Genomic DNA, 27,180 nt, shown 5'->3' on the forward strand with positions numbered 1-27,180 from the left:
AGAAATGTTTTATTGCACCATGAACATCCATCCATTTCCTATACTCGCTGAATCTTTCAGTCGGGTCATGGGGGGGGGCTGGAGCCCATCCCAGCAGTCATCGGGCAAGGGGCAGGGTACACCCTGGACAGATTGCCAGTCCATCACTGGGCCACACAACCACACACACTCACTCCTAAGGACAATTTCAGAGACACCAATTGCATGTTTTTGGACAGTGGGAGGAAGCCAGAGTACCTGGAGAGAACCCACGCATACAAGGGGAGAATATGCAAACTCCACACAGAAAGGCCCCAGCTGGGAAATGAACCTGGAATCCTCACGCTGTGAGGCGACGGCACTAACCACCACACCACTGTGCACCATGAACATCTATAGTTAAAGTGTTTGTGGAAACAGAGAAAGGAAGAAATATACTGGTTTAAGGCATGATCCAGGATAGGGCCTTCACTATCCAAAATCTAGTTTTATTGTGGCTCCACTTCTGTCAAATCCTCAAACAGCACTCAGTGGGGTTACATGGCACTGAAAGGATCGGATTATTGGCTAAATTACAATAAGAATGAGTTATTAAGTTCATGTAGACACCTTAATCGGACAAGAAATTGGATCGGATCGGATTACTCGCGATCGGATTAAGACACTCGGTTGAAAGTCAAATTAAACGTGCATGTAGACGGTGAAGCACGTGGTGAATTAGACTTTGCGCTCTGCGCATGCTCGAGATTTTTTCCCAGGGTCGTGAACCGGAATTAGGAAGAGACGATATTACTGTTGTTGTCGCCGCCGACGGAAAGAAACAAACAACGTGATGGAGAATGCAAGCAGCTCATCACAGAAGAAATGTAGAGGGATGTAGCTTCTTCTTGCTCTTCGTTCGCCATTTTCTCGAATGCCTGAGTTTGGTGTTGTTCTTGGTGGTGGTGAAGCGGTCAACAGGAAGTAGCTCTATTAACAATAGTTAAAATGGGTACAGCGCCACCTATCGTATCAGAGTATGACATGCTTTGTGCCTCTGATTCGATTCATTCACCGCCATATATCCAAGGATAATTACCCTTGCTCCAATAAGGAGCATAACCCAACTATAGCTATAATCGAATTAATCTCACCATGCAGACCCACTGACTGGTGAACCACATATCTTTGCATATAAATCTTGCAATCTTGTTGTTAATGGCATTTGTATGTCTCAGATAAGAGGCCTGCTGTGGCTGACTGGGCCTGATGAAAACTCTCAGGACCAGACAGAGGAGGACCACAAATGCGTCACGTTTAAACAGTTTATTTATGTTTCAGGGGAAAGGGAGTTGGGGCTGACTCTGGTATCGAACCCTGGTCGCTGGCTTGGCAGGCTGGTTTGCTAACCACTGTCCTATGGTCTGTTGTGGAGAAATTAGAGTCGAATCCCGTGTTGGTCAGCCGTCCATTGGGGAGTTTATTGAACAAACCGTCACAGCAAATGTGCATACAGAATGTACAAAATGTCCACCGTCTTCATACTGTGAACCAACTTTATACTGGTTTAATCATAACATGCATGCGTCATCCGGACTCAATCTCTTTCTGCGACGCCGAGCGTCTGCCCTAAATGTAAACAGCCCATACTACCTTTTACCCATATTCATATGAACCAGTCAACAAGGCCCAGGATGTAACTAGGCCAGAAGTCATGAGCATGTCATGACATCCTTCTCCCACAGGTCCAGGTGCCTGTGTGTCCCCCAGTGGTTGAGTGGCGTCTCGTGTAGGTGGTGGTTGGTCCAAGCTCACTCGCCACGGGGCAGGGAGTCCTGGGGGGAACACACACACACAACAGGAAAGATGACCAAAGCGGCAGTACAGTCAAGGGTAATCCAGAAATCGTGCTAGGTAGGCGGAAGGCAGGTCAACATTACCGGGGCAGGAGATCAAGGAGGATTCCAGGCAGAAGGCAGGTCGGGTTTATCAAGGACTGGAGATCAGGCAGGGTTTCAGAGCAGGTCCGGGTTTGTCAACAGGAGTCAGAGTTCTTTTGCCAGGGAACAGGAATCAGGAGCGTGTTCGCAGACGGTCTAACAGAGTGGAACTGAAAACCAGAGCTTAACCCTCTAACCGCCAAAGTCGCAGAATTGTGACATTACGTCAGCATAAATAAAACAGTCTGTAGATAAAATAAACGGGCTTTAAGGTGTTCAGTCCTCCTACCACTAGTTGGCAAACATGTTACCCTTTCAAACAAGACCAAGATCACGTCATTTTGTAGTCATTTTGTAGTTCACAGTGTCTATATAACGCAGTGCAAAAAGCCACGCGAGCTCAGATACGGAAGTAGTTATTCAGAGCTTTTCTGTAGAGACGTGCGAGTCGAATTTTTATTGTCAGCGAACTATTAGTGAGTTTTTAACACCATGGCTTGTAAGAAGTTGAACCGTGCGGAAGCATTGAGCATGCTATTTGCCGATTCCGACTCCGAAGGAGAGTTTTTACCTCGTGAGGAGGAGGATCGGACGAGCACTCATGCTTCCCACGGTGAAACTTCCGAAGGCAATGGTGCCGGCATGCGAAGCGAGGCTGTTCTCCAAGCACACACACACACTCCAACTCATTTGGTGCCGTTATCCAACCTCTATGGAGTGGGTGGTAGTGGGGAACGCGGTCGCAGTGTCTGTAGAGGTGTTGGTCGAGGAATCAGGGGTGTGAGAAGTGGGTCTGGTATCTCTAGCATGCGCTCTCTCCACCCAGCCCCCGGTGGTGCGGTGGTCCGTTTTCACCACCGTTTTCACGTTTCACAATGTGTTGTCACCTGTTTTAGTGTGTGTTTCTGCTATATGATGACATTTTACCACTTGTTTTATTATTGTATTCCTCATTCCTGATCATTATGAATAAGGTTGAACAGGTTAAAAAAAAAAAAATCAATTCAATGTCTTCCACTTCTTGCATGTGTTTTCCTACCCTATGGTAGCCTAATGATGACAGTATTTTACCACTTTCTCCTGTTTTATTGTTGGTTTCCTCCTTATGAATGATGGTAAAAGACAGAAAAATGAAAATAAGTTCAAACATCGACTCAATATCCACCATTTCCTGAAAAAATATAGGCAACTTTTCGCATGTGTTTTCCTACTATATGGTAATGATGATATAGTAATATTTTTACATTATTCTGTTTTATTGTTGCTTTCCTGTTCCCTGATCATTATAGATGATGATAAAAAGACAAAAAGAAAAAAAAAGTTAAAAAAAACAAGTTCATAATCACTCAATTCCAATATTTCCTGAACATAATGAGATTCAAAATGGCTGCCACCTGATGACGTCATAATATGCAAATTAGATCAATAATTTCATACACACCCACATAAACTATGGATCATGGGAAACATTTTTCTAATGTACAGTAGGCATCTATCTTTAACCCCCTTTCAGCCACCAGCTTTTGAAATATTAAAGTCAAAATCCAGTATTTTCAAAAAACAATCTTGGCGCCTAAAGGGTTAACATACAGAGGTTAATGGCAAAGTGAATGTAGTACAGCTGGCTGGTCAATGAGGAGGCGAATTGAAAACAGGTGTACCAATTAAGCAGAGCGAATTGAAGGCACCAAGTGCTTGTTACCAGGAGCCAGGGGAGAGACCATGACAGAAAACTATTTCAAAAGGCTACTTTCCAGAATGTTTGGTTTTGTCATCTTCCTCTGAGAATGGCTTTGCTCGCTGGTTTCAAATTTATTGCAAGGTAGCAAACAGAAGATTAGCAACATTAGCTTATTTTACTGTGAGGTTACTGTGAGGGCATGCATTAGGTAAAGCTAATCCTAGAACTTCTTCTACCGGATCACGAGGACAAATACTTATACGTCAAAATAAAAATAATTTTTCTGAAGTTAAATAAAATATTTGGGAATGGTGTACTGATTTCTCCACAATTAAAACAGATGTTTGACTTTAGAAGAAAGAACGACAGCCCAAGTCCAGGCTACAATTATCTTTATTTTGTTTGAGACTCATCAGCACTCACAAGACGTGTGAAACATCTTTGAGAGTTGATTTATTGTGTCCCAGCAACAAACCTGCACACAGCTACAGAACAAGGAAATGTGGTTTTGCCACCACAAAGCAAAGAAACTCTGTCTAATATGGATGGTAAAATTCACCTCTTTGTTTCAGTGCATCGGCATAAAAGTTCAAAATGTAACTGCTCTGACTAAAAGTGGGGACAGCACACAATTTTCAGATTCATTTTCACTACCAGCTGGTCTTTAAGTCTGTTGGTCGAGTCTTGTGCTTTGCTGCTAAAGTTGGGGCGTATCTGGGAGACAAAGGACATGTTAGAGGAGGAAGAGATGCACATTCTAAGTGTGATGAGCTGCTTCAAAGTGCAGACAGTATGACAATATTCAGTAACTTCTCCTGACAGGGTGACATGGTCTGTGTCTCACTGAGGCAACATTTGTGCTCACTCTTTTTTCCAGGCCTCACTACACTGCATTCAAAATGAATGGGTAGCTGTATCTGAAGTTTTGACTGGCACTGTGTGCGTCTTTGATATATTGTGTTGTTGGCAGTGTGTTGAGATGTTTCATCAGCATCAGTGATGGAGAAGCACAGGCCTACTATGGAAACAGAAGGAGAGAAAACTGTAATAAAAACAGTGGGACAATAGAAGAAGCAGGCAGGTTGTAGTTGATCAGACTATCTCTGTGAGGTAAATTATCACTGATGCTTGTGCTCCTCAATATGTGGTGAGGCTGTTCGCTGCCCTGCTGGTGGGACCTTGTTGATCTGAAAATGTCAGAGGAAAGTTCAAGAAGGCTCAATCTTGTTGAATAAACCACACATTCTAAGTTTTAAGACCTATAAAGAAAGATAAATAAAAGCTTTATATACATCTCCAAGAAAGCTTTTATTTATCTTTGCATGTCTGTACATACATACAGTGTCAGTCAAAAGTTTGGACGCTCTGATCTATTTTTAAAAATGTTGTTGCATGCATTGCATGTACGTACAACCTCACTGTTTGTGGTATGTGCTACAACTTCCTCCATAGTCTGCTTAAAGCGACACAAGTCAGAGAGAAACAGAGACTTTAAAGGCTGGTCAGTCAGTTTTGAGCTTCAAGATGTCTGCAGAAATTGAAGCTGCAACAGATCTGAAAGTGACATATAGCAGAAGGCTCCATAAAGATGGAAGAGATGAAGAGCAAAGCGAGGTGGAGATGTTAGATGATGGAGAGCAGCACTCTGATCTTGGCGTACAGAAATCTGGTAAGCAGGAAATATTGAAAATGACTTCACGTAGATGAAACTAAGAAATATGTTGTGATATATGCTGTTTCATTCAATCAGCCAACATTATATAGTCACCTGTTGTATCAAACATGTTACATCGTCATCCATTTTAGTCTGTTTAACTACAGCACAAAAGAAGATAAACTTGTTTGAACCATTTCTAGATAACTTGATGGGGAGACTTGGTATGATTTGAGTCTAAATGTTCCACAATTAAGTGAATGAAAATAATACAAAGCTTTGCATTGAAAATACCATCAAAACATTCTTGATGGTGGATTCTTTGTGTGTTTTGGTGCAGGGAAGAGATGCCATTTTAGAGTTTTCCAATCATCCCTGGGAGTGCTGTATCTTCTGATTCTGGCTGGATTCATTTTACGCTGTGAGGATTTGTATTCCTACATTTTCTATGTACATATGGAGCCACTTAGAATTTCCTCTCCCACCTGTTCTTACTTGATATTTCAGTTAGAAACAGGAAACGCTGCTTAACTGTTGCTAAGTGACAATGTAGACGTTTGACCCTATTTGGTCACAAACACTTACAAGGAGGTTGGCAGCTGGTGGACGGAGGCGTTGGTCCACAGTTTGAGACCAAACCCACACAATGTTTTCTACAGACGTTTCACTTCTCTAATTTGCTATGACTTGTGAATGGTTAAGATTAGGGATTAAAAATGCATGGTTAGGAGGAGAAAAGTTTCAGGTCGTCAATCCATCACTCTGCATTTTTTATTCGTAGATATTTGCTTCTACTATTGAGAGATCATTTGAGACTAATTATTTCAATTAGGAAGGAGAAGATCTGCACATTCTGACCAGATCAATGTTTAATGACACCATTTTCAAAAGACAAAACAAACAGGACAGAAATATTTCAAAATGTGATGAGCTGCTGTAAAGTGCAGACAGCATGATAACTTAACCAATGTAACCTGAGAGGCTGACATGGTCTGAGTGCCAGTGTGGAGACATCTGTCCTCTCACACCTTTTTTTTTCATGCCACACTATAACCACTGCTCTCTGCTCATTTTCAAAGTGTGAAGAACTTCAGTTTGTAGCATTGCAGCAGTCTATAAATACTGTCAGTACGAATGAAACACTGAACTTCATTACACAGCTAATTTTGAGCATAATTAGAAATGTTTTATTGCACCATGAACATGCATCCATTTCCTATACCCGCTGAGTCAGTTGGGTCACAGGGGGGGCGGCTGGAGCCTATCCCAGCAGAGGCGGGGTACACACTGGACAGATTGCCAGTCCATCACAGGGCCACACGAGACAAACAACCACACACACTCCTAAGGACAATTTCAGAGACACCAATTGCATGTTTTTGGACAGTGGGAGGAAGCCAGAGTACCTGGAGAGAACCCACACATACAAGGGGAGAACATGCAAACTCCACACAGAAAGGCCCCAGCTGGGAATTGAACCTTGAACCCTCACGCTGTGAGGTGACGGCGCTAACCACCACACCACTGTGCACCATGAACATCTACAGTTAAAGTGTTCGTGGAAACAGAGAAAGGAAGAAATATACTGGTTTAAGACATGATCCAGGATAGGGCCTTCACTATCCAAAATCTAGTTTTATTGTGGCTCCACTTTTGTCATAAATCCTCAAACAGCACTCAGTGGGGTTACATGGCACTGAAAGGATCGGATTATTGGCTAAATTACAATAAGACTGAGTTATTAAGTACATGTAGACACCTTAATCGGACAAGAAATTGGATCGGATCGAGTTACTCGCGATCGGATTAAGACCCCGAGATAACTCGGTTGAAAGTCAAATTAAACGGGCATGTAGACGGTGAAGCACGTGGTGAATTAGACTTTGCGTTCTGCGCATGCTTGAGATTTTTTCCCAGGGTCGTGAACCGGAAGTCGAAAGAGGCGATATTACTGTTGTTGTCGCCGCCGACGGAAAGAAACAAACAACATGATGGAGATATTCATTCACCGCCATATATCCAAGGATAATTACCCTTGCTCAAATAAGGAGCATAACCCAAATATAGTTTTAATCGAATTAATCTCACCATGTAGACCCACTGACTGATGAACCACATATCTTTGCATATAAATTTTGCAATCTAGTTGTTAATGGCATTTGTATGTATTGGATAAGAGGCCTGCTGTGGCTGACTATGCCTGATGAAAACTATTTCAAAAGGCTACTTTCCAGAATGTTTGGTTTTGTCATCTTCCTCTGAGAATGGCTTTGCTCGCTGGTTTCATATTTATTGCAAGGTAGCAAACAGAAGATTAGCAACATTAGCTTCTTTTACTGTGAGGTTACTGAGGGCATGCATTAGGTCAAGCTAATCCTAGAACTTCTTTTACCGGATCACGAGGACAAATACTTATAAATAAAAATAAAAAGAATTTATGTGAATTTATATAAAATATTTGGGAATGGTGTACTGATTTCTCCACATTCAAACAGATGTTTGACTTTAGAAGAAAGAACGACAGCCCAAGTCCAGGCTACAATTATCTTTATTTTGTTTGAGGCTCATCAGCACTCACAAGACGTGTGAAACATCTTCTGAAAGATGATTTATTGTGTCCCAGCATCAAACCAGCACACAGCTACAGAACAAGGAAATGTGGTTTTGCCACCACAAAGCAAAGGAACTCTGTCTAATACAGATGGTAAAATTCACTGCTTTGTTTCAGTGCATAAAAGTTCAAAATGTAACTGCTCTGACTAAAAGTGGGGACAGCACACAATTTTCAGATAAAATCCAGATGCATTGTTCCTTAGTAGAAGTCTTTATTCAAGAAAGAGACATCATTTTCAAGCTTGCTTTCATTTTCACTACCAGCTCTTTAAGTCTGTTGGTCGAGTCTTGTGCTTTGCTGCTAAAGTTGGGGCGTATCTGAGAGACAAAGGCCATGTTAGAGGAGGAAGAGATGCACATTCTAAGTATGATGAGCTGCTTCCAAGTGCAGACAGTATGACAATATTCAGTAACTTCACCTGACAGGGTGACATGACCTGTGTCTCACTGAGGCAACATTTGTGCTCACTCTTTTTTCCAGGCCTCACTACACTGCATTCAAAATGAATGGGTAGCTGTATCTGAAGTTTTGACAGGCACTGTGTGCGTCTTTGATATATTGTGTTGTTGGCAGTGTGTTGAGATGTTTCATCAGCATCAGTGATGGAGAAGCACAGGCCTACTATGGAAACAGAAGGAGAGAATACTGTAATAAAAACAGTGGCATAATAGAAGACACAGACAGGTTGTAGTTAATCAGACTGTTGAAGCCTCCAAAAACTTTCTGAACTTACAGAAAAAAAAAAATGTTTTCATTGAAATCACAGACCAGCACATATCATATAAGATGGAACTGACACTTTTATAGATACATCTGGAGTATCTTATAATAATTTACACATCAGCCTCTTTCTCCTCCCTGAAGCTGAATTATGTCATACTGTCCATCTAATTTTTTATTTTTCTACAGTTTATTCTACAGTTAACACATCAGATATGTACTTGTGATAACACAACACACAGAGCTGTTAAATGACTGTGGGTACACCAAATCAGTAATTCCAGATTGAAAGAGTGATGGTGATAACTGACGGTCATTAACTGACTTATTTCTGTTGATTAAAGCGAACTGATTCAAAGTCGATTGTCTTTCAGCAACCTTGAAGACCAATCGGCTGCAGGCTGAACTTTCAGGTAAGAAAAGTTTTTAATCAATTAACCAAATTATTGAAATGTCACCATATAAACCTTAATGTCTCCAATGTTGTTCTGAAGACATGAGAGAAAAAAACAGCAGCCAGCTACAGGATGAAGTAAAGAAGCTGAAGGACGAGATTAAAGGTGAGAACAGACTGAAACAAACAGAAAACATCAACATTACACACCTGTAACCCAACTCTGCTTTTATTTTAAATGATCATAGTTTTATGGTGTCTCATGATATTTCTGTATGTATATTCCTGTTAGGAGGAACAGTTATTTACAAATGAGACAGAAAACTTGAACTGACCTTTTCCAACCTTGAACAACAGCTACAGTCAGCTGCAGGCTGAACTTTTAGGGAACAAAGGTTGTTGAAATCTGACCAGCACAAACAGAAACAGAGAGTCACAGAAACCTTTGAAAATCCCAGACAGCAGTATCAGAATACTGATGCTTTTGTTTGCGTTTTACTAGAAAAAGTATTGAACAATAAAATCTCCTTTGCTGTACGGGTGCTCGAGTGAGAAGCCTCAGTTCTTGTAAAAGTTTTGAACTAAATAACCACATAGTTGGTTCAAATGTCAGACTGTAAACATGAAACATTTCAGATGTTTTCAATTGTTTTATCAATTGTTCTTTTGAAGATGTGAGAGTCAACAGCAGCCATTTAAAGGATGAAGTAAAGAAGCTGAAGGAAAAGATTGAAAGTGAGAACAGACTGAACCCAACAGAAAACATCAACATTACACACCTGTAACCCAACTCTGCTTTTACTTTAAATGATCATAGTTTTATGGTGTCTCATGATATTTCTGTATGTATATTCATGTTAGGAGGAACAGTTATTTACAAATGAGACAGAAAACTTGAATTGACCTTTTTCAATTTGATTTGAATTAAGTTTGAATAGACTAAAACACCTGAAATTCAAATTAATTTGACACTCAATGACATGAAAATCTGTATTAAACTCTTGTTTGATATTAAGGGAAGTGGTGTCCTGATGGATGGACGAGATTTGGATTAAATTGTTACTTTAAATCCATTGAGTGGAAAACCTGGTCAGACAGTAGGAAACTCTGTGAGGAAAGAGGAGCTGATCTGGTGATCATAAACAGCAAAGAGGAACAGGTGAGTGTGTTTGCTCATTGATATTTGATGGAACTGCCAGTTTTGTGTGACCTGCTGTCAGTCTGTGTGCTTCCTGAACTGATCCTGATGGATTTCAGGTAAATGGTTTCACATCCTGAACTCATCAATAATCTGAGCAATTTGGTTCATTTCCTGGATTTAGCTCATGAAACTTGACTCATTTCAAAGGTGTAAATCTTATAATACTTCAGTCTCTGTGTTCTAAAGCTTTGTTTTGTTTCAGTTACTGTAGATTTGATGTTAAAAAAAGAAGAATTTTCATTTAAAAAATGTAGTAATATTTAAAACAAAACTGAAGGAAAGGTTAGAATGGGTGAAACAGAATAATCAGAGCTGATTTCTGTCAGAAATTAACACAGTATGATATTACTACAACAGCTATACAGAATTCTAAGTGAAGAAACTACTTTTGTCTCAACAGGAATTTGTCCATAAACTGAACAGGAATGGAGAGTCCTGGATTGGCCTTCATTTCTCAGAAGGTGAATGGAAATGGGTGGATGGATCCCCGCTGACAGAACAGTAAGACGGTGTTTCTTTTGCAGTGTTATCAAAATCATTGTTTGAAACCAAAGGGGTTAAAATGCAGAACAGCAACACATGTTGAAAAATTGTCCCATCATTTAATTTAGTCCCTTATGAAATATTTATGTGAATTAACAGCTACTTGAACACTTCGTCTGCAGTCTGTGATGAGCTGCAGTCCCTGTGGTTCAGTAGAAATAGTTCAGCTTTTTGAATTTGTGCCTTTACTTTGTGAGCTGCTTTTATTTTGTCCTCTCATGAGAACCACTGTATAGGAGAATTCAGGGGTCTTCTTCTCTGTTGTAATGAAGAAAGCATAAAATAAAGAATGAATAAGACCATTAGAAGGATGAATTAAGAGTGGCTGATGACAAAGTTTACCTGCAGATAAACTGACTGAAACAAAGATTCCTGCCACTAACAAAGCATTTTCCTCACAGACAAACACTGAAAACTGCTGTGTGTAAAACTGCTGAATTAACTGGTCTAAAGGCAGAAGATCAGCTATTATTCCTTTATTGTGAATGAATAAAACATGAACATTTAGTGGCTGATAACCTTAAAGGCTTTTTGATGATCAGTGATGGTTCACAGTGAAAAGTCTTCAGGTGAGGAGAGTGAGCTCAGAGACAGAGATGCTAATGAGCATGTGCAGTGGTTTTAAAAACCAGGAAGCAGATCAGCAAGAGAGGAAACATTTCTGGAGCATGTGCAGACTGAGCAGCTTTTATTGGAATAAATGAATGAATGGATGCTGAGTTAGAGTGTGTTATATCAAGATTCCATAATATATCCATAATCAATTAAAACCCACAATCCTCTTTATTTTTATATGTGTGAAAAGTGTACATGATTACGAGAAAAATAAAAACATTTGAAACATTTAGAGAGAGAGTCAGGTGTGTCTGAATTTGAAAATTATTTTGAGTTTCAGTCAAACTGAACATGATGTTTTGTTTGTCCCACAGGTTCTGGGAAACAGGACAGGCACCAACTTCCTATTACTATGGAGTGTGCTGTAATTATGATGGGAAATGGCAAGGATCATATTACCAGAGCTATAATTGGATCTGTGAGAAATAACATTTCTGTCTTTTCTAATGTAAAAGTGGTGTGCAGTGATCAAACTGTTTATCACATCTGAGCAAAGACACCAAACTATGAAACTCAGAACTAACTTCCATTATTTTTGCTCTTTCACATATTGGATGCTACATTTCATGCTGTCCCTCTTAGCTTGTTGGTACATACAGATTTATGATGTTGGGAGTTTAAAATAAAATGTGAAGCATGATTCTTTAGTTCCACAACATTGTTTACTTGCTTTAGTAACGAGTTGCTGAAACTACAGTTAGTGTCATCTGTATTTCAGTCTGACACACTTCATTGTAGCAGCTGCAGATTTTTACCAACCAACAGAGTTTATAACTGAAGACTGGTTCATTAGAACAAATCGTCCCCATTCTGCAACATTTACATGAACTGTTGCCCTCCTGCTTCATTTGCATAAGGGAAACTGCACAATGAATAAACATTTGACATTCACCTCACACTCTTTAAACTACATGTTCTGTTGGAAGATGTTGTAGGAAACAAAAAAAGTGCCAGAATGCAGAAATCATCATATTCAAACTTATCATCTCTGAGTTTATTTAACAATCATGAAAAACATATTTTTTTGTGTAAAATTATTGTGTTTCTCATCTATATCCTTTCTGCCTTCAATAACGGTTTAGTAGTTAAGTTACAGCAAAACCTAAAAGTAAATCTCATTTCTTAGACATAACTGCATTCCCACTGATCTTGACGTGGCAGCTAAAAAGGTTTTAGGATGTCAGTGGGCTCCAGGATCTTAATCCCCATCTGTGATGGTGTGGATTAAAGTCAGTCCCAGTGAGGCTTGCAATGGGAGCTCAACATGCTTGTTTATGAAATGTATTCAATCGTATGTATGTATTAATTCCAATAAAACTCTTATTTTGCTAAGCTGTGTGTCAGTTTCCCCTTCATGGTGTGGCCCGTGAGCCTGAGTTTTCTTTAGTTGTTGCTGAATGCTGTTTAGTTCTCTACAAGACAAATTGTAAGAAGTCTAGGGTTCGTCCTTCTTACTTCCTGTGTCAAAAAATAACTGTTGTTCTGCTTTAACTGTATGTGTGTGCTTCAAATATAAAAAACAGAGAGACAGTGAAGCCTGCTGAGTTATTTTTTCCCTGAGAGATGCCAGCAGAAATTCCACCTGTACCAGATTTGAAGTAAAATACAGGATAAAGGCCCATAAAGACGGAAGAGATGAAGAGCAGCAGTCTGACCTTGGCCCGGCTGGGAGGTGAGTTGCCCATGCACAAAACAGTGGGCTGCATCTTTAGTATTTCCTACATTATATACATTTTATGCTCCTGCTTTTTTTTGGTTCTTGTTCTCACTGGATATTTCAGTTAGAAACAGGAAACAGTCAGATACACACATGCTAGTTCAAGAGGACAGTAAGAACATGAAGTAGAGAGCACTTTAATTACGTGATGGCGAAATTTCATTCTTCACACGAAGCAAAGTAATTCCAGCTTTCCACAAAAGAATTATAAAATTGAATATTTTCATTCAGATCCATCTATTGTTAAATAACTAAAACTAGGCATTTCAGTCACTTTGAAAAAAGATCAGCTGTGGACCGAAGAAGACAAATTTAAAAACGGGGACTGAACTGCAGGATTTAAATCAAATTCAATCTTCACACACTGTAGACCTAAAAGCTCTCAGGTCAGGGTCATCAAGATCTGCTCCAGGGAACAGTTTGACTCCCACACTCCATCAAAGAGGCTTGGAAAGGAAGGTCCTTTTCAAAATCCAACTTCTTATTCTTTCGTGTTGTGAGGTACATATTACTATGGTTGCAAAATATGTTCAGATGCTGGATTAGAATTTATTATCGGTCTTTTCTTTTGCCCACTCTGCCTGCTGTATATGTTGCTGCTCCAGGTTCCCTTCGTTGGTTCTTCTCTCACCTGCTGCTCACAGGTGTGCCTGATTTCTTCCATCTCCCTCTGCCTGTTCCTGTCCAGGCAGTAAAGGACTAATCTGTGCATTTCCTGTGTAATCTTTTTCCTTTTTTACCCCTGCTACACCTGTATGCGATGCTTTCACTGCCCAATTTGGGTGGGTAACAAACAAATTGGTCAGATTTATTGTTGTTGTTGAGTAAGACAGCTGTTATGGACAAAGTAAACCAAAGGTTTCTGTTTGTTACTATACTATCTGCACTGTAAAATCCAAAATATTTCCAAAAAACGTTTGTCAGATTATTTATGTTATGTGATTTTCCTCTTAGGATGGCTTTGCTCGCTGAGATATACAAGACTAAGAATGAAATGACTGAAAACATAATGTCATGTTCACTTTAAACATTTTGGTTTGAGGTTAAACAACAGTTTGGATTGACTAAGGAAACATGTATCTATATGTAAGCTTTAAGCTTCAATCTTTAAGTATTCATTTCAATGACAGTTGTGGGTCAGGTGTAATACTGAAGTCAAGTCAGACCCACCACAGTTGACTAGTTTCCCCTCCTACTGGTAATTTAACTCAAATGTTTATATATTTATAACCTGGTCTTAGCTTAGTGAGAGTTGAAAGCAGAGCTGAGGTTGAGCCAGGGGGTCCAGCTATCCTGCAGGTTTCCAATCAGCTTCCTGCATCTTGCAGCAAGACATCCATGCTTACCTGAAAGCTTCCTGCTCAGATGAAGTTTAATTAGAACCTCACAGTTCAGTCAAATCTCCTGCTGAAGGACCAACACATATTCCAGTCCACACACACACACACACACACACACACAAACACACACACACACACACACGCACAAAACCAACGTTTACAATTGTTCTGGAGAAAAAAAACACCACCAAGTGGAAAATAAATTATTTTCTTGAATTTATTTTTTAAACATCATGGTTAGAGGCTCTCCTGAACTGACTGAACTAAGAGGAGATTTGAACAATTTGAAAGTGTGCTTAAAATTCTGGCTCAATTTATTCACTCTGAAAGAGAAAACATCATATCCAGGGGTGAATAAATGCACCCTCTTCCAAAAAAAAGAAATTTAAAATGGGTAACAAGCAGTAAACTAATTTAATAACTCAAAAACATAAATTAATTCAAAGCAATTTCAAGTTCAGATTGAGTGAGTCGAGTTTCTTTCATCAAGTCGGTTTCTGGTTTCTACATATAACAACAAAAAATGAACGCAAATCCTCCAGTTTTGTTCTGGAAAACATGGCGTCAGTTTTAGTCTGAATTAGGTCAATAATACATTTTTCACCTTGTAACAGGCTGAGTTGAAGGAATAATTAAGAAAAAGGGAAATAGAAAATACAGGGTAAGAAACAGATGTTAAAAATGAAACGGTATTTGTTTCATTTGCTTTCTGCTTCACTGACTGAAACTGATCCTTCGCCATGCCACCCAGCAGATTCTGTTGACAGAACTGAACACATTTAGACACAAACATAATCTCTCTCTCATGAAGTAAACTATTATTGTGTGGATTAAAAAAACGTAAGGTTTCATCCGCCTTCTCAAACACAGAGCAACATCAGATAAAGCTTCATACTGTAACAATAACTGCTCCTGAAACAAATCCTCTATGTGTAGCAGTAAGATGTGTCTGTGGCTCTGTGAGACCAGAAAACAACACGTCAGACTACAAATGAAGACAAAAAAACATGCAAAACTATATAAATAATTGTTCAGAAGTCAGACAAAATGCCTGATTGTGAAGTTTAGGAGCCTTCTAAACCAAAAGACGGAAGTTCTAACAACACAACGTGATGCAAACATGGACAACATACCACATTACATCTATTTCAGGAAAATATGGATTTTGTAACTTAGGGTATCACATTTTTACTGGTTAACGATAAAAAATGAAAGGCTGAAGTAATACCTTCCAACACTAACAGGGATTAAAAAATGAGAATGACGGTGATGCTCAGCAGTTCGCCATGGGACCTTCAAGCACAAGGTATAAAAAAAGATGAAAAAGCACAAGGTTGTAATACTTGCTAGACCATTAGGAGGCACTTAACCAAGCAGGTGGGGGGACAAAAGGACAAATAAACAACAACAAAAAAAAAAAATTGATAAAACTACATAAATCTGTTTTCTTGAACTTAATTGAATAGGATATGAGTTAAAATAGTCCCATCCTCAAACCCCATCCCGTTTCCTTTACAATGTCCATAAGAAATCCTCTACATCAGGCACTTGTTGATTAGTTCATAACGGCCCCAAGCCGCCCAATCAGAAACAGCAAGCAGCCCTCTGTCCTCCAATTGTCTCCTTTCAGTTAGTTAGTCCAGGCAGCATCTTCCCACTTCTCTTTGGTCTCCTCTTGGGCCCAACTTTCTCTCCTTCCGCAGCTACGCTCCGGGAGCTTCGGTGCACACCGGGAGACCTCAGCTCGATGTCTTCAAGTGCAAGCGCGGGGTCATCGGGCGACACGGGCTGCGGCGCTGGGTAGTTAGGTTGGTAGTAGCGGTATGGGTCGTCCTCCTCGACCTCACCGTAGTTTTGGAAGACGTTGGACGGCAGTTGGACTGGGGGGACAGCGCCACGGTCAGTGATATCTTCACCTTCTACGTTGCCAGCCAACCAGGCAATGAGCCAACCAGCACCCAGTCAGAGAGGCAGACAGTCAGTGAAAGCCCAACGCAAAGATGGACGACCCCGCCACCACAGGAAAAAGTGTTTTGGAGAGATTTTTTTTTGTTGTTTTTGATTTGGTTAGCGGGAAGAAGGGGTTTGGATAAGAAGGAAGGAGCAAGAGACATGGAGAGACAAGGGTTACCAAAGATTACCAAGCTATGATTACCATGGTTACAGAGTAATGATACTTAAAGCAGTTAGAAGGAAGTTCTTGACACAAAGCTTCAAGTTAAAAGTTAGAATAAGCAACAATGTTTGAGTTATCTACAGCAAGAATTAGATTTGTTATTCATCAGCTGACATTTAATTTGTCAAAAGTAAAATAAATTTAATGTCTTCAAGTCTTATCTTTAATATAAAAGGTTTCATGATACTTAATTTAGTTAAAACGTGCATAACATTTAACAAATTCTGCCTTGCATAGGAGCTTTTAGTTGCTCTGTAGAGGTGATTTGGGTTACAAGAGTTGGTATTAATCAGTGAAGCCTGTGGATCAAAAAAGAGGCGCCGGAAGATCATTATCTAGAAGAAAAGTCAGGAAAGGATGATTGTGTCAGTGCAGGTTCATGACATGTCTGGGCTCAGTACTGTTAAAAATAAATATTTTGATATTCCATCTAACAAATTCCATCTATATTTTCTATATCAAAGCATATGTGTGACCTTTATGAAATAAAGCTTTACAAGTGATATGCAACTCAAATTGTTTTCATTTGTCTATATAAGCCAGAAATCATAATAAATTCCTACTACAGTTTCTACAGCCCAGGGACAAAATGTCATATCTACAGCCGATACCTGAAGATGTTCAGGTTTCTAACAAGTATGACAAAGAAGCAAATACTTTCTTTCTTAAGTAATTAGAGTGGTTCTATGTACCTGATGTAATATTCATGTGTGGTTAAGGCTCATACACTGACACCACCTCCAGTATTTGGCAGCCTTTGCAGCACTTAAAGCTTCGACTCCACGCTGTTGTTGCTTTGAGTATTTGTGAACATGGCTCAGTAGTCACCATAATGCTGTGCTGGTTAAGAACAAAAATCGTAAGACGAGGGGATTGTGGGAATCCAGATGTACAGACACACAGACACACACACACAGACGAACAGAAGAATGATTACAACATGCAGCCGTTACTCACATGACGTCTTTGCAGGCTGCAAGCTGCACAGTGCCGTTTAGGCTGCTGTGTGACCTTTAACCTCAACACATTAAAGGTGAACACAGTCATGCATTTAAAAAGCTAAAGATGATTCCTGCAGGGTTTTCTGTGGTTTAAGTGTTTGCTGATGGATGCATATGGCGAGAATCAAACACAGTGGACTCCACAGAATACTTTGGAAGCATGCGGTGAAGCCTTTTCGCTCGCTGTGAAGTTGTTCAAATATCTTTTCCCGAGGCAATTATGTCTACCCGTGTTTTAAATGGTGTACATTTCAGAAAACCCTTCATGGAGCATCATCTTAGTATCCGACTAAACCCACACTCATTTCATCAGAGTGATTCAACACCAGAGTTTAGCTAAAACATGTTGAGATGCAGAATTCAGCTGTGGTTTGTTACTGTGTGATAACGGTTTGCTGATTCAGAGCTATGCATGCAGTTTCAAACACTCACTGCAGCAAGGCATTCAAGAGTGGCCAAACAAAACTCAAAAGGTTGGTCCACCCTATTCATCACCAGTCAGCAATGAGTGCTGACTAATCTGATGAAATTGTTCCAGAAATGACATCTCATCCACAATCCTAACTCATGTCAAATTGAAACTTTTCTACTTTAAAGAAAAGAACTCTAAAATACCGAACTAACAGAGTGGCAGAAGGTTAGATGCAGTTGTTACTACACATCTCGAGAGAAGAAAAACTGGACAGAGAGCCGGAAAGACTGTAAGGGGAGAGGAGTCAAACTGCTGATAATTCGCAACAATGAGGAGAAAGTAAGTGTCCAATGATTGAAATTATTTTCTTTAATCTATGAAATTCATGTGAGAAGTTATTCAGAAGTTAAGAAACGGGCCCCAAACCAGCAGAAAGAGAACAATATATCCGTTCTATGGTGTGCTAACCTGTATATCTGTAGCTGGGCTGTTTTTCTCTGCCTTGTATCACTGCATGTGTGCATCAATGTGATCATCCTATAGGTGTATTTGTTCTGATTTTCTCAGAAAAAAACACACAGAGTATTCCTGCTTTATGACTCTTTAGTTTTCTTCAGCAACTAAAGTAATACTGTTAAAATTATGCTACTGAGAGGATATCTCCTGAAATTCTAAAATTCCTCTTTTACTGGATACTTAATACAACTTTAATCTGCAATCATATCAGAAGGGATATTTAGTTATAATATCTATAAACAAGACTATCTTTCATTGTATTACAAACTGTAAAACTTGCTCAGCTAATCAAAAATCTACTCCAAGGGTGGTCAATTTTTCAAGTTGTTGAACTCTGGTAAAATGCAGAACCATTTTTTCTTACACTACACAAGTAAATAGTCACATTTATTTGGTTCATGCTGCCAAAACAATTCTTCCCCATGGAGGTGTGAACCCCACAGTACCTTTGAAGGTGTCCATCAGTATCAGGCACCAGGATTAGCAGCAGATCCTTAAATGATTACAAGTTGCAGAGTGGACCTGCGTTTCCATCACATCTCACAGGTGTTTAGTCTGAGCGAGAGCAAGAGTTTGTAACTGACACACCAGATGAGTGATTTTAGAGAATCATGTGGGGATTACTTTATATGATCCATTAAGAAGACGGCAGACGCTTAAAAAAATACTTAAGGGTGAAATGGCTAACAATGTCACACCTAAAACTTGCCAATGTTGGACAATGATCAGTTCACTGTCTGCGTGGTTCACTCATGATGTTGATCTTTGTGACAATCAAGCCTTTTCTCAAGGAAGGAAACAAGTCCTGAACAATTACTCCAATGTGGGACACAGCAGACTAATTTCACCTGTCAGTGGATGTAATGTTGTGGCCAGTTGGTGTGATTTACAATGTCTGTCCTTTGTCAAAGTGCATAAATAAACTGGTAGAAGTTTTGTTTTATTGTTAATATCAGGTTTTAAACACAGTAGAGGAGAGAGAAATTGTGAAAATATGAAAAATGGTTTTACTGCTACATAAACGAGTTCAGAACTTTGATGATTATCGTTTGCCTCCTTGAAAAATTACAAAGGAACTCTTTAGTAAGCTGAATTATCATGGAGATTCCTGGATTGGTCTGGAAAGGGTAGAAACAAAGGATTGGAATACCCAGTGGAAATGGATAGATGAATCACAAGACAATCTTAATTATTTTCCTTTTTATATCAAGGTCATATTTCCTAACTGGCTGTAGAATAATAAAAAAAATCCCAAATAAGTGTAGATCTTTCAGTACCAATGGCTTCCAAATCAAAAGAATCTGAACTGCTTTCTTGTCATCCCATCCTCAAACTGTATTTGGTTTATATCTGAGAGATCAAATGTCACAGAAGTTGATCTGATGTGGAATCTTAAAAGATCAAGATGAACTTGCAGTCTCATGTAACACCTCACGGGGGCACCAGTGATTTCATGTAATTATTTTATTGAATTAGATGTGAAATTAAAAACTCTTCAACTGAACCAGTTGCAAGACAAAGAGACGGAGTTGTTTAACAGATGTGTGAGAGAGCTAAGATTTTGCTTTGAGTGTTTCTTGATAATACATAAAAGTACCAGCGTTTAACAGGATGTTGTTTGTTCAACAGGGCCTGGAAAACAGGAGTAAATGTAAACCCTGAGGTTGGCTCCAAAGCATATATCGATGCAAATGGAAACTGGATGCACACCAAAAGTGGCTTAAAGCACTGGATTTGTGAGAGGATGATATGTTAAGTGTCCTGGTGACCTCGTAGCGCAACATGTACCATCCAAGAGTAATGTGTTGGATCTGATTCTTTAACTTTCTTTCCACAAACTGTTCTTCCTACAGATCCATCTCACAAAGTCAGTGATAAGAAAATAACCTGAAAAGGATCATTTAAGTGTGTAGAAACACACAAAACTAAACTGTCACCTTCTCTCTTTCCCTTCTCTTTCTCTGTTAGTGCGGTCTCAGGTCTCTCTCGGTTATTCTCTTTGCTATTTCGAAATTGTCCTTTATTTCAACTTAATTGTGGCAGAAGTGACTTGTTGTTTTCTTTTTTGTGCAAACTGTGTATGTGTCATTTCACACATTCAACACATATACGCTGCTGTTGATATGAAAACCTTTCATCAGCGAGAGCTCATCTCTCTTTGTTTTAGCAAAGAATAACAGAAGTGTTAAGATGTAAATGTTTGGGGGTTTTTTTTGGTCACGAGAACATGTAAAAGATGTGGTGATTTCCTGTAAAGAAACTAAATAAAACTAAAGATGCGTGTTTCTTTAAAACTCTCAACTTCCTCAAAGTCTTTTTGTGGAAACCACACCGAAAGGTTTGGGCAGGAAACGCCAGCAGCCACACCAGTACAAATATATTTCATCTTTAATCTGCAGAATGTGTCTGTGCTGCATTTTGTGTGAGAGCAGCTTAGAGCTTCAACACGGTCTGAACCTCATATGAAGTGCAGCACCTTTCCAACTGTGTCAGTTCTCTCAGGATGACCTCAGATATTTACGCCCAACCAAAGAAAGTAAAATACTTCAAAAAGGCAGAAGAAGACCAAGCAGAATGGGAAGAGAGGGAGGTGAACATCTACGAGAGTGCTGACAATGTCGTCGATAGTCACACTAATTTTCAGTCCCTGGAAGGAGGTATGTGAATGACATGATGTTACGATACGATAATAATGAATGAAATTTAGGGATGATGGATTCATATCTACACCTCATGTTTGCTGTACTCTATGATCTTTCCTTCAGTTGGACCAGAGACTCAGAACCATCCTGCAGATCAGAAAGGTCCTTTCAGAGGAACACTGTGCATTGTGGGAGTGCTGTGCATTGGGATGTTAGCTGGGACCATCACCCTGTCCATATACTGTAAGATAAAATGCAATACCTTCAAATGAATCTGCATGATAATTTCCTTTTTAACAAATTGAAAGGACTGCTGTATATCTGTGAAGTACATAATACCTGCGTACTATTTGCACTGTAGAAGTCAGTCATTTTAGAGTTACTACAATTAAGAGTTACTTTATTAACTTAGTTAATTAAGATGTTACAGAACAAGGAAATGTGGTTTTGCCACCACAAAGCAAAGGAACGGATGGTAAAATTCACTGCTTTGTTTCAGTGCATAAAAGTTCAAAATGTAACTGTTCTTGACTAAAAGTGGGGACAGCACACAATTTAAAATCCGGATAAAATCCAGATGCATTGTTCCTTAGTAGAAGTGACATAATTTTCAAGCTTGCTTTCATTTTCACTACCAGCTGATCTTTAAGTCTGTTGGTCGAGTCTTGTGCTTTGCTGCTAAAGTTGGGGCGTATCTGGGAGACAAAGGCCATGTTAGAGGAGGAAGAGATGCACATTCTAAGTATGATGAGCTGCTTCAAAGTGCAGACAGTATGACAATATTCAGTAACTTCACCTGACAGGGTGACACGGTCTGTGTCTCACTGAGGCAACATTTGTGCTCACTCTTTTTTCCAGTCCTCACTACACTGCATTCAAAATGAATGGGTAGCTGTATCTGAAGTTTTGACTGGCACTGTGTACGTCTCTGATATATTGTGTTGCTGGCAGTGTGTTGAGATGTTTCATCAGCATCAGTGATGGAGAAGGCAAGGCAATTTTATTTATAGAGCACAATTCATACACAGGGCAATTCAAAGTGCTTCACAGCTACATAAAATCACAAGAAGGCAATAAAATCATTAAAAAAAAATAATAATAATGAAAAATAAATAAATTAAAAAAAGTGAAGAGTGCAGATAAAATACTTTCAGGTGTCATATGCACAGCTAAATAGAACTGTTTTCAGCCTGGATTTAAACATTGTCAGAGTTGAGGTCGCACATCTTCTGGAAGGCTGTTCCAGATGTTAGGAGCATAAAACTGAAACGCAGCCTCACCTTGTTTAGTCCTGACTCTGGGCACCAGCAGGAGACCCCTCCCTGAGGTTCTCAGAGCCCGAGTTGGTTCATATGGCTCTAACATGTCAGAGATGTACTTTGGCGCTTGACCACGAAGAGACTTGTACACAAGCAGAGCTGTTTTAAAGGTCCCATGGCATGAAAATTTCACTCTCAGAGGTTTTTTAGCCTTAAAATGAGTTCCTCTAGCCTCCTTAAGTCACCCCAGTGAGTAGAAATTGCGAAATGTATTCACTGAGCAGTACAGCATTTCCTCCATGTTTTGAATAGAGCGCCTCCAAGTGTCTCGTTGACTCAAGGCTCCTGGTATGACGTCATGCCAGGATAGAGCTCATCAAAATTTCCCACCCCCTCTCTCCGCCACGCCCTCTGTCTCCACCCACTGCTGGTAAACTACCTGGATCTTACCCGCCCAACTCATGTGGAGTAGACCGAGACTCGCCAAAGAAGAAGACTCGCCAGTTACGACTGAAGACAGTCACAGAAGATATAGCAATGGCTTCCAAACGACGTTACCATGCGAAATGTACTATTCCAGGATGTGAAGATGAAGAGAAGAGTCTGTTTGCGCTTCCATCCTCTGTCCCTTTGAAAACGGAATGGCTTAATTTCATTTACGAGGGACTGGTGCCCATGCATGTCCCAAAGAGCGTCAGTGTTTGCGCGACACATTTCAGAGGAATGCTTCCACAACTTGGGACAGTACAGGGCAGGTTTTGCCCTACACCTGAAGTTGAAGCCTGGATCAGTGCCAAGCCTTGCCGGTCCATCAGCTACCCACACCGATCAAGTAAGTCATAATTATTTGCTAGCCGCTAGCACTTTATGGGTGACAGCTAACTAGCCAACATTAGCTGTGGAGGTATTTATCCATGAAACCTACACTGCGCTACAAAACCTACTCTGTTAAACTGGTTAGATTTGGAAAATTGGTTCTAAAACAAGACATTTGTCTTTTGACCAAGTATCTTACGTGTAGGGGACTACATACAGCATGAATACTTAGGTGAGCAAGTCTAGTTATGTTCTGCGGCTAGATACGTCTGTTACACGGAAAATGACGCCCGACGAAAAGAATTCATATTTTGTAAGCCTTTCTTTCGATTGGTGACTTTATATTTTGTAAGCATTTGTTACGGTTTGGTGACCTTTTTTTTTTTTTTTTTTTTTTTTTTACGTCGAGTCGTTTCTGCGTCTTTCGTGTGGGATACGCGATCGGATGTTGTGGCTAGGTGAAGGGTGTTTAGCAAACGTTTGCTGACTACCCTCGAACATACACCATTATGTATCTGTCAATTCGAACACAGTTTTGACTTCAAATCTGTCGTGACTCGTCAGTTTATCACGAGTGTAATGCTCAGCTTTCGAACCATGAGATGTGTGCTCTCTGTCTGCATCAGGTTCACTCTTCACTGGCCAGCACATCAAGTGCTCACGTCCAGACATCCCGGACCAGGGATGCTGCCTGCCAGACTGACCCCATTGTCACTAGGACTGCAGCCACACCGAAGAATGTTGTCTTTCTCTATATTGGAATGCTTTGCAGGTGAGATGTTTTACCTTGTAGTTTTTGAAAGTTTTTGTTGTCTGAAATGTCATTATTGAGCCGGGTTTCTCCACGAAACACCTAGACCAGGTCCCCTGAAAAGATTGTCTTGTGAATGTAATTTATATTTGATTTACCAAAAAATGTATACTTTTCAGATCATAGTTCCTATGAAACTTCACAATATATGAAAAGCTTTTTTCCAAAATGCTTTATACCTACTTTCAAAAATATTGTTTTATTTGTTACTACCATTAAAAGCAGCATTTAAATGTTTCAACATGTTATGTAAATCTCAGCTAATATCAATTTTCCTGATGCTTGAAATCAGATTTAAAAAAAGTAATGAGAACAGCTTTTATAGCATTTTGGAAAAGAGCTTTTCATGTGCTCTCCCATGATGATGCATGTGTCTCTACCAGCTAACCCCCACCACCATGACAAATGAAAATTCTGTGAGAAACACCGTTTACACATTGTTTCTTGTACTTTCAGACTGTACTTGGCGGCGATCCACTTTAATGAAAATGCGAACCGACCACAGGCCCAGACAGCAGACGGTGTACCTCTCTTCAAAATCTCCTTTCCCAAATCCAAGAAGGGAGAGTGCAGTCAAACGTCAAAAGACTAAGCCAACCTTTGGTAAGACCTCAAAAGTTCAAGAATTCAAGTCCAACTACTTTTGCCTGTATCAAATTTACTGAGGTTAGTTCCAACAAATAGGAATACAAAAAATGTGAGAAATATAAATCTAAACAAACATAAATATATAGAACAAATATAAATATATGAATGTTCTGTGTGAAAGGGTATGTGGATGTCCTGATGGACCTAATTTTTCACACGCGAGGCAGTCTAAACCCGGTGCAGTGTCCTTCATCATCGGGGTACTCGGCACGGATACGCAGGACCACACAGGCAGGAATGACCACTCTGATCCGGCGACCCAAAAAGCCCCAGCACCACGCCACGAACTGCCTGTAGGCCAAATACCTGAAGCGCCTGGAAGAACAGATAGAAAAAATGACACTTGCAGAGAATGTTGTTGTTCTTCTGTTATTGCTATGTTGTACATATTTACATATTCCTATGGATTATTCTTGATTGTGTTTTAATAATGTCTTGTAAATAAATATACAAACACTCTTCATACTGTCTGTATAGTTGAATTATCAGGCTCTATTGGGTGGGTATACTGTAAACTCTATGTATGTGGCTATGAGTAATTATTTTACAACGCTTACCGATGCGTTCTTCTCAGGCGTAAACTGCCAAAATGGTGCCTGTAGACTCGCCCAGCGGTTTGTAGCGAATATACATTGAGACAGACCGGCTCAAACCCTGGATGATCCAGCATACATGCTGGCTCTGCCGCCACTTCTCCTAGTAGTGCTGTGACCTAATCAAGATTAGAACTAGACATGGTAAGTGTCATTTCAGGAACAGGTAGATTGAAATGTTTACAGTGTTACCTGAGGGATCTCCATGCAGCATCTATTCTCCCTTTCTGTGGGCATTATCTCGCAAATTCCACATTGACACCTATTATTAAAAAAAAAAAAGGCAGTGTAATGATATTCTGTTTTCAGGTAATGCCGACAAACATAACAATGAAACATCTTTAGTGGCAAGTAAATGAGTTAACAGGTGAGCATGGAGAATAATTACATGCTGGTCAGAATACTATCATGTTTTTTGCATGCCATAGGCTACTGTATAACTACATGGGCAACGAACAGCTGGCTGTTCCCAGTGAAGACAGGCTACTAAAAAGGTGTACACAGAAATCTGTAGCATAAGTTTCACTTCGTGTAGTTACACTTTGGATCCAGCACCTGGTCAGGATATGATGAGGTATGGGCGACATTGAGAAAGTTACTTGGTGTAGAGACTGGAGATGCCAGCAGCCATACTCAATGTTAGCACTGCAAATACGTGCCCACATTGCAAAATAAGTTGGGAACTTATACGTTTTGTAAGCAAAAATAATATTTTAGGTAGTCCTGATGTAGTGACTACAATTTCTGCTCTAATTAGGCTACCGTAGGCTAAGCGACTGCTAGTATCTGCGCACCTCAGTGGTTCGGACCGACCCAACTATAAACGTTTCCAGACATAACATTTCAAACTCACCATTCTGAGACGTTTTGCTGAAGGCGCTGCTGATCTGCAGTTTGTTGCTGAACTGCCTGCGCCTCGGCTTCAGGGTCCGATTCCGGGTCGAAGGCGAACGGTACGAATTGTTTGCTCACCTGCCATTTCTATTTTTTTTTTTCCTTGCTCACCTGCCATTTCTATTTTTTTTTTCCTACTAGCAGGCAGCTAACATGCGCGTAGCCAAAACAGAGAATCAGACACGCCCCCATTCAGCCATGACACACCCCTCGCGCTCCTCCTTGCTTCTCATTAGGAAAACAGGGCACTGGAGAAAGCGCTGAAATGCGGCTTTCTTCTAAGAGGCCAAATCTGCGTTTTCCGGGTGAATTTTGAGAACGCCTGGGGGTATAACATCCTGAAGCCTCCGAAAGCCCATTTAAAGTGCCGCTACTATACCATGCCATGGGAACTTTAAAGTCTATTCTCTGAGTGACAGGAAGCCAGTGCAGAGACCTGAGCACTGGACTAATATGGTCGTATTTCCTGGTTCTAGTCAGGACTCGAGCAGCAGCATTCTGGATGTACTGCAGCTGTCTTACAGCCTGTTTAGAGAGCCCAGTGAGCAGGCCGTTACAGTAGTCTAACCTGCTGGAGACTAACGCATGGATCAGTCTTTCTAAGTCTGGTTTAGACACTATTCCTTTGATTCTGGCAATGTTTTTTAGATGGTAAAAAGCTGCTGATGTTACAGATTTAATGTGGCTCTTAAAGTTCAGGTCTCAGTCCAATATTACCCCGAGATTTCTAACTTGATAGTTAGGTTTTAGAGAGAGAGTCTCAAAGTGACTGAAAACACTTTCTCTTTGTTTCTGTGGGCCACAGACAATGATTTCAGGTTTGTCTGAGTTTAGCTGGAGGAAATTGTTTTGCATCCACACACTGATCTGTTCGATGCAGTGACACAATGTATCTACAGGCCCGTGTTATCCTGCCGTCAGTGACACGTAGATCTGAGTGTCATCTGCATAGTTGTGGTAGGACACATTATAGCTGCGTATTAGCTGGCCTAGTGGAAGCATGTACAGATTGAACAATACGGGTCCCAGGATTGA

At 40.1% G+C, this 27,180-nt stretch overlaps 3 protein-coding genes across 4 annotated transcripts in view; 2 read left to right on the forward strand and 1 right to left on the reverse strand.

Moving 5' to 3' along the window:
* Positions 1 to 27,180, forward strand: part of LOC142367576 (C-type lectin domain family 17, member A-like) — a 108,420-nt gene that overhangs the window by 18,644 nt on the left and 62,596 nt on the right. Inside the window, exons 3-8 of one of the 2 annotated variants that reach the window (XM_075449581.1) lie at positions 8,942 to 8,980; positions 9,062 to 9,127; positions 9,634 to 9,696; positions 9,978 to 10,120; positions 10,563 to 10,663; positions 11,635 to 12,590. In XM_075449581.1, coding sequence (XP_075305696.1) covers positions 8,942 to 8,980; positions 9,062 to 9,127; positions 9,634 to 9,696; positions 9,978 to 10,120; positions 10,563 to 10,663; positions 11,635 to 11,749 — 527 coding nt within the window. In that variant the 3' untranslated portion in view covers positions 11,750 to 12,590. Of the gene's footprint in view, positions 1 to 8,941; positions 8,981 to 9,061; positions 9,128 to 9,633; positions 9,697 to 9,977; positions 10,121 to 10,562; positions 10,664 to 11,634; positions 12,591 to 27,180 lie in introns of those variants that run through there. The other variant, XM_075449580.1, reaches the window with a different exon arrangement.
* The window catches only part of LOC142367999 (C-type lectin domain family 9 member A-like), a 38,510-nt gene continuing 31,447 nt past the window's right edge, over positions 20,118 to 27,180 (forward strand). Inside the window, exons 1-2 of the mRNA XM_075450036.1 lie at positions 20,118 to 21,139; positions 21,248 to 21,367. Coding sequence (XP_075306151.1) covers positions 20,986 to 21,139; positions 21,248 to 21,367 — 274 coding nt within the window. The 5' untranslated portion in view covers positions 20,118 to 20,985. The remainder of the gene's footprint in view (positions 21,140 to 21,247; positions 21,368 to 27,180) is intronic.
* On the reverse strand, positions 24,780 to 26,183 carry LOC142368001 (P2X purinoceptor 7-like). Its single transcript, XM_075450038.1, has 4 exons — positions 26,105 to 26,183; positions 25,444 to 25,513; positions 25,216 to 25,370; positions 24,780 to 24,973 (listed from the first exon to the last, which is right to left on the reverse strand). Exons 2-4 carry the CDS (start codon positions 25,486 to 25,488, stop codon positions 24,811 to 24,813), a joined length of 363 nt encoding a protein of 120 aa, XP_075306153.1. The 5' UTR covers positions 25,489 to 25,513; positions 26,105 to 26,183; the 3' UTR covers positions 24,780 to 24,810.

This window comes from Odontesthes bonariensis, chromosome 18 (genome assembly GCF_027942865.1).
Source record: "Odontesthes bonariensis isolate fOdoBon6 chromosome 18, fOdoBon6.hap1, whole genome shotgun sequence".
NCBI classification, from domain to species: domain Eukaryota; kingdom Metazoa; phylum Chordata; class Actinopteri; order Atheriniformes; family Atherinopsidae; genus Odontesthes; species Odontesthes bonariensis.